The sequence below is a fragment of the Oncorhynchus tshawytscha genome, linkage group LG06, assembly GCF_018296145.1.
Source record: "Oncorhynchus tshawytscha isolate Ot180627B linkage group LG06, Otsh_v2.0, whole genome shotgun sequence".
Lineage (NCBI taxonomy): Eukaryota > Metazoa > Chordata > Actinopteri > Salmoniformes > Salmonidae > Oncorhynchus > Oncorhynchus tshawytscha.
Genome location: NC_056434.1, coordinates 50,595,634 through 50,603,553, shown reverse-complemented (window position 1 = coordinate 50,603,553; position 7,920 = coordinate 50,595,634). Strand labels below are relative to the sequence as shown.

At 39.7% G+C, this 7,920-nt stretch overlaps 1 protein-coding gene across 1 annotated transcript; it reads right to left on the bottom strand.

Annotated features, from left to right (window-relative positions):
• Positions 1-426: 426 nt before the first annotated feature.
• LOC112252677 (fibroblast growth factor 4B) lies at positions 427-4,070 on the bottom strand. Its single transcript, XM_024424127.2, has 3 exons — positions 3,465-4,070; positions 2,434-2,537; positions 427-2,053 (listed from the first exon to the last, which is right to left on the bottom strand). The coding sequence occupies exons 1-3, from the start codon at positions 3,763-3,765 to the stop codon at positions 1,877-1,879; spliced, it is 582 nt and encodes a 193-aa protein (XP_024279895.1). The 5' UTR covers positions 3,766-4,070; the 3' UTR covers positions 427-1,876.
• Positions 4,071-7,920: the final 3,850 nt, after the last annotated feature.

Genomic DNA, 7,920 nt, shown 5'->3' with positions numbered 1-7,920 from the left:
TTGTTTTGGTTTGTTTTGAAAATGCATTGCAAGATGGTCACAGTTGGGGAAGCCCTTTATTTAGTGAAACTGACTGAAGCGTCATAGTTTGAAGTCTGAACTGTATACGTGTGAGTCACCATTCAGAAGAGCACACTGCGTAACACTTCCTTGTTATGGGACCGTGTGATAGGCCTATGTCCCCCAGGCTATGTATTGCACCAATCAGTACTTGAAAAGGCTTTCTACATTTCTCAAAGTGCTGTGGGTCATGAGTGTGGACAAATGATCTGTGATATGTTTATATTTTATATAGGCGCTAATAAGAAATTGGGGCATTATTCACAGACACGTCTGTTGTAGATTGATGTTGATCAAGACGTTTCCCCTTTTCAATTAACTCCTTTCTGGAAGAAAGCAATCCACACTACATAGTCTATGCTGCAGAACATAATTTATTGACTTTCTTTAAGTTTTTTGATAATGTGCACAGCACATACACCACAAAGTTGAACAGGACCTGTATAAAACTACAGACATAGTTTTTATACACATGAAATGCATAACAGAGAACATAATATAATGTTGAACTGATTGCAGGAGATCACAAGGGATCATATGAATGAACACAGTAAGAAACACATCTAGTTTCAGTTTTTGTTCATTTTCTGCATCCTCTGTGCCAGCAAGAAAGGACATTCTTCTTGGTTTAGTTTGCATGAATAAAAAAACTGAAATAGCAACATACTCCCAAAGCTAATATGGGTTCTTACTATTGACAACTGCAAGGGAAGTCAATTCACAAGGATTTACAAAACCACATATCAGGCATTGAGTACAACAATACATATATTTGAAATACAGAAAACATAAGAAAGTGGAATTGTCATAAATTACTGATAATCAAGTACCGTCCAGTCATTTGTGTGCTGCATGTACTATTTATGAAAGAGTTTTTACCATACATGCATACAACAAAAATATAGTTCAACCCTAGACCAGAGTTCCCTTTAACCCTGAACGTACACTATAGATGTGCCTTCTAACCTCAGATTCCCTCTCTCTGAATGGGTTCCTCTCAATTCCTCCAGTTGACCTTATCGGCGGTATACAGTGTAGGTTAAGTTGCAACTTGTAAAACACAGAAGTGTGGCAACGTCATATGTCACGCTCAGAAATATGACAGAACAACATATACTGTAGAAGACACAGAACAAACAACAACACAATCCCTAGAGCTTGCACGTCCACACTGAGGTAGTAAAAAAATAAATCAATTAGGAATGGAAAAATAACAAGTGGTCTTTCTTACGTAGAAATACTGCCATAACACACACAACTCTGACCATGACCACACGACAAATGTAATGCAGAAACCCATTTCTGTGTTGTTGAGTTTTTGTAAGTCCCAATTGCCATTGTGTCGGCCAATAAATGACTAATCATGGGACCTGTAATTAACTTTGAATGGTTTGGACCTTTGCCGTCATTGTCTATCTTTTTGATGCTGAGACACAACTCTGACAAACTTGGGACAGCAACTTCTTTCAAAGTAACACAAGTAAGACGAGGACACGTACTGTACAACCATTGCCGCACAACAATAACTTAAAAACAGTGCAAAATCCATTTGACGTTTAAAAAGAAAATGTACTCCTCTCAAGACACTTATAGCAGCGCACATTCAATAGATTTAAAAAATAAAATAAAATAAAAAAAAGTCATTTTTTTCATGTTCCCTTTCTACGTAATTCCACTTTCCCAAAATATAAAAAGCCTCAAGAATCATAAATAAACTATTTAAATATCTCACTCTAGAAAAACCATTTGAAAGTGCATTGTTTCCTCTCTCTCTCTCCTCTGCCCTCTGTTGAAGGCACAGTCTGTCTGGAATCATTCAGATCCTCGGTAAGAAGTGTGTCACTGTCATTGCTGGTGTTACCCGGTTTCCTTTTTTGGTTTTGCCAGTCTTACTCAGTCCAATATACATCCCTGGGTGGGCTGCAGATTCATAGGCGTTGTAGTTATTTGCCAAGAGGCTTTCCTTGAACTTACACTCGTCATTGTAATGACCCTAGAGAAAGGATGAGAGAGGAGAGGTTACGGTCTACGTTAAGAGACAATAAAATAACGCAATGAACAGCAGGCTATATGGAAGCTGATGTCGAACCTCTGTTGGCAAATGACCCAAATCACACAGATCAATCTCAACACTGGGGATTTTGTGGCCAATTCAACTTTACTTTGAAATACCATATACTGTACATGGACTCTAAGGAAAGGAAAGGTTATTTTGAACGCACCTGTGATGTAGCTTATAATGAAGTTCATAAGCTACAAACACGTAAAGGCCCGCCAAGACATTGACAGTCATTTTGCTGTGGAGACCTTTCATGCAATAAAGTATGTTGTGACCCAGAAATACATCCCAGAAAACACATAATGTACACTTACAGAGCCATAGAGCTTCCCTTTGCTGTTCATGGCTAGAAACAGACCACTTCGGACTCCAAAGATGGTCACAATCCCTCTCTCCACAGGTGATATCTCAAGGAGACCTGAAATGAGATAAAGAATATTACTGAAAGGTTTATTCTGTACACCATAGCAAAGTTGTGTATAATCCATTGTTTATGCCAGTCTTGTAAAAATAGATCCAGTAGATAAGGAAGTCTGTAGTAGACACAGATCTATTTAGATCTATTTTCAAACTGTTACTAAAACACCCTGCAAGGAAATTGGTGCATTTCTCCCTTGGCATTAGATGACAACTAGGCTACATATGATATAGACTTCCCCCTCACTAAAGTTTCCAGTATGAGTTCCTGGCAGTTTGAAGTTTTGAGAAAACTTCGAACTGTTATGTCTACGGTTTACATAAGATCAAAATAATAATAATAATAATGTTGTCTAGTCTCTGTTATTCTCTTGGAGAAATGTATCAAATGTATGTATCAAAATACAAGACTAATGTGTTAGGTAGGAAGACAAAAAAGTCGAAAATTGTCCTGGCTTTATACTGGACAGTCAGTAAAGAATAATTAACCCAATTGCACCCCAATATACTGGTAGCCAACAGTTATCGTCAAGTCCAAACCCCCAGATCTGGTACTATCCGTGATTTATTTAGACTCTTCAGAAACATGTACTAAAGCCTTGTTTGTTGTTGTCGTTGAAACAGAGCCGCAAACGATTTTCAATGTTGCCCAAAGAAGACGAAATCTTACTTGGCTAAAACACTCCTTCCTCTGTCCTCATGGCCATCGGACGAAAATACTAACACGTGACGTCAATTGGCTAGTGGCCTAATCTAAACACAATACCGTGTTGAAGTTGGCATGGTGCCTATTCACACAACCCAAACTCACAATATGAAGTTCTAAAGTGGTGGCACATGGCACAAACAGGTTTTCAGACGAAGAGAGGGGCGTCAACACGTGTGCCCAAAGATGCTGGTTTAAATAAAAGTATGAAACTAAACTTACTGTATCTATTTTCGTTATGTATTCCAGTTATCTTTCCGTCTGGTAAAACTTGAATATGAAACCCAATGCCGACGTTGCAATAGAGACGCCTAAGTCTTTTGATGCCCATAAGATATTCACCATCCCGGGTGATTTCTCTCTTTTCCCACGGGTTCCGAGCCAGTGATCGAGAGTAGAGCGTTTCCCAATGCCGCTCAAGAGCGCCGTTCTGCATACCCGCTAACGGGGCAGTGCGCACTGAGCTGCAGACTAGTCCCCACACCAGCAGCGGTACTGGTAGCCAGGACGCGTGGACAGACATCCTTGTGTGGTCAGTGCGGTCTCACGTGTTTGAATTTGTTTTACAATTTTGCCCAAACCCCTCTTTCCCCTGTCCGTGGTGCTCACAGGTTGACGGAAAAGTTGTGGAGACTGTGGGACTGTCTGAGCCTCCAGTGAACTTATTTTTGAGTCTGCATGAAGTATTTTCTGTAGGCTACTTCAATGGCTCCGCTGAATTACTCTATTCCGAGATGCTTTTAGATCGAGTTGTGAATTGTCAGTCGTGTTGCAAGACATAGCCATGTCCCTCTCCTGATGATACTTATATGTGCCCCGAAATGACATCACACGCCACCTACTGTAACAAAAGGTTGCTCTCAACTCAATCCACATGCACGCTAGTTACCTCCGACGCAAAGTCACTCAGAAAACCACCTCCCCTTGTGCGCTCTGATCTCGAGTGGCAGGGCGCACCATGCACAACATCTCAATGAACTCAGTAGTTGCCACTGTAATTTTAGTGTGAGCTGACACATGTAGCCTCTACAACGTGTTTTGCTCATCCTTTATTTAGACTATTGTGTCTTTACGCCGCGCAAACTTCTCAGACTCCTCAAGATGTGTCCAGGCGACAGGGAGGATTACGCATGAGATCTTTGTCTAAAACTTCATCCAATATCGACTGAAATAAAATAAATAAAATAAACTAATGTATTGCAGGATGTAGAAAAGAAGCTGAAACGCCAACAGACTGTTACACAGGGGACAGTTCTATAAATTAATCCATAAGTAATTCAACCGCTTTCTTAATATGAATTTATGCTTTTTGACTACCGAAAGTATTGGACGGGCTTCTCTTGCACAGAATATAATCATCAGACAAAATATAACATGGTGCAAGTATCTCAAGATTACAATATCAACAAAACGTGTAATATGTTGATGCAAGGCAAAAATACTTTTAATCTTAAAACAGTTAGTGGCCTTATCAACCCAAGCCTCCTACTGTTCCATGAAGATGAGCTATATAAATTAATCGGATACAGTTCTCTTTTGCCTATCTGATCAACTGAACACAATATAATACCCGTAGACTGTACCAAGCACTTATGTACAATGTAGGCTACTAAGCCGTTACGCATAGGATGTTGAAAATGTCCGTTATTAGACTGAACTTCTGGCCCACGGTGAGTGAAGTACCCATGCGTAAAACACCCATATCAAAGGTTCACTCGAGATTTGAACCCCATGTGTGACCATCCACACCATGAAAAGCCTATTGTCACTTAGCCAGTGTAATACACAACCACCAACCGAGATGACATAGAGGTATCAAGTGACACGCAAGGAGCAACGACTTTTGCACCTGCTCACAAGTTTATTCTTTTCTTTCGAACTGGGGAATTACTGGTGGAAACAACGCGGCTAATTGTTGTTAAATTATACCTACAAATAACCATTTCGGGAATTTGTGTGGCAAATAATCTCAAATTATAGACGTCTTCTTTCATTTGATGTTTCAAAATATTACATTTTTTATTCAATAGATTCAAAATAATCTTTATTATTTGGGGCTGAAAGTTGAATACTTATATATATGTTTTTAAATAAAAATCTAACTTCTACACTCTCAAGTAGACTAAAATTAATACATTATCATAAATATTCTATAGCGTTTGTTGACAGTAGCCTACCCATCTTGTGTATCAATGAAGAGCCAATATCGCAATGATAATTTAAGATAGGCTATTGAATTCCTGATAGTATCGTCAGAGTTTTCTCATGTAGGCCAGGCTACCTGTTCTCAGCCGCTCTCCAAGGTGCTGCATTTCAGTCACGTGGTTTTGCGTTATCATCACCTCACTGTGCTGGCCAGGGTGCTGCATCAGTGACGTCCTTGTTACATTTTGTAAGTGAGAATACCTTACTGAGATTAACAGATTAACAGGCCCTACAACTTTTTTACAGTATCATTACAACAACAAAAACAAATGACCTTTATGTTTTTGGTGTCATTGGGGAACAATAGTTTTAGATAAAAGTAATGTTGCTCTCATGGAATGTCATTTCTTGGGTACAGAACCTCTGAAGAGAGAGAAGATGTTTGACTTGCTGCCTCTAGAGTGCAGTGTCGACAAAGGAACAGAACAGAACCAATCCTATGCTTAACTCCGAAATCACACAGCCCACATGCCAATGAAACGCAATGATAACTGACACAACATGCTAGCAGTAGCCCTGTGTTCAGAAAAATCTCAACACTGCACAGCCTGGTAGTCTTTATTGTTCAATTGTTTTATAGATATATTTACTATTTATTTTAAGAGAATTCTTCAAAAATGTAGGCTAAAATACATCGGGAGACTGAATAATGAAATAGACTAAAAAAACAATATACAAAAAGACACAGAAAACGTGTTTATGATATAACAAGTAATGGAGGCAAATAAATACATTAACAACACAATGGCAGTCTATGCACAGTGCATTTGGAAAGTATTCAGACCCCTTTACTTTTTCCACATTTTATTAGGTTACAGCCTTATTCAAATAGATTAAATTGTTTTTCTTTCCTCATCAATCTACACACAATACACCATAATGGCAAAACAAAAACAAGTTTTTATACATTTTAGCAATTGAAATATCACGTTTACATTTCGAAGCGATTACAGCCTCAAGTCCTCTTGGGTATGATGCTACAAGTTTGGTACACCTGTATTTGGGGAGATTCTCCCTTTCTTCTCTGCAGATCCTCTCAAGGTTGGTCAGGTTGTATGGGGAGCGTCGCTGCACAGCTATTTTCAGGTCTCTCCAGAGATGTTTGGGTTCAAATCCGGGCTCTGGCTAGGCCATTCAAGGACATTCAGTTGCTTGTCCCAAAGCCACTCCTGCGTTGTCTTGGCTGTGTGCTTAGGGCCGTTGTCCTGTTGGAAGGTGAACCTTCACCCCAATCTGAGGTCCTGAGCACTCTGGAGCAGGTTCTCATCAAGGATCTCTCTGTACTTTGCCCTTGGCATTCAGGCCAAAGAGTTCAATCTTGATTTCATCAGACCAGAGAATCTTCTTTCTCATGGTCTGAGTCCTTTAGGTGCCTTTTGGTAAACTTCAAGCGAGCTGTCATGTGCCTTTTACTAATGAGTGGCTTCTGTCTGGCCACTCTACCATAAAGGCCTGATTGATGGAATGCTGCAGCGATGGTTGTCCTACTGGAAGGTTCTCCCATCTCCACAGAGGAACTCAGGTTCTTGACCATCGGGTTCTTGGTCACCTCCCTGACCAAGGCCCTTCTCCCCCGATTGCTCAGTTTGGCCAGGCGGCCAGCTCTAGGAAGAGTCTTGATGGTTCTTCTTCTATTTAACTTCTTCTATTTAAGAATGATGGAGGCCACTGTGTTCTTGGGAACCTTCAATGCTGCAGACATTTTTTGGTACCCTTCCCCAGATCTGTGCCTCTACACAGTCCTGTCTCGGAGCTCTACGGACAATTCCTTCAACCTCATGGCTTGGTTTTTGCTCTGAAATGCACTGTCAACTGTGGGACATTATATAGACAGGTGTGTGCCTTACCAAATCATGTCCATTTAATTGAATTTACCACAGGTGGACTCCAATCAAGTTGTAGAATCATCTAAAGGATGATCAATGGAAACAGGATGCACCTGAGCTAAATTTCGAGTCTCAAAGCAAAGGGTCTGAATTTCTATTTAAATAAAATAAGGTATTTCTGTTTTTTGAAAAGAGCAAAAAATTATAAAAAGCGGTTTTTGCTTTGTCATTAGGGGGTGTTGTGTGTAGATTGATGAGATTTTTTTTTATTTCATACATTTTTGAAAAAGGCTGTAACTCAACAAAATGTGGAAAGGGGGGCGGATTACTTTCCGAATGCACAGTATATATATATATACTGTATATATATCATTTTTCAGATGATTTCAAAGTGACTTACAGTCATGCTTGCATTCATATAGGTGGTCCCAGCTGGGATCGAACCCACAATCCTGGCATTGAATGCATCAAAAGCTACTAACTGAGCTACAGAGGACAACTATTAGAACAAAGTGCTTTTTGTACAACATATTATTGAGTAATCCACATGCATCCTTCCAGACATCTTTGTATGGAATGGTCCTCAAGAATAATTACACAGGACATTAACTGCATGTATTTCCGATAATGTGAGTTAACAATAACAG

What these genes read in the sequence shown, in the direction of transcription:
- LOC112252677 (XM_024424127.2), bottom strand. Translation starts at nt 3,765, where the DNA reads ATGTCTGTCCACGCGTCCTGGCTACCAGTACCGCTGCTGGTGTGGGGA. An exon ending in ACATAACGAAAATAGATACA is followed by an intron (nt 2,538 to 3,464) that starts GTAAGTTTAGTT and finishes ATCTCATTTCAG; the next exon opens with GTCTCCTTGAGATATCACCT. An exon ending in AAGGGAAGCTCTATGGCTCT is followed by an intron (nt 2,054 to 2,433) that starts GTAAGTGTACAT and finishes TCCTTTCTCTAG; the next exon opens with GGTCATTACAATGACGAGTG.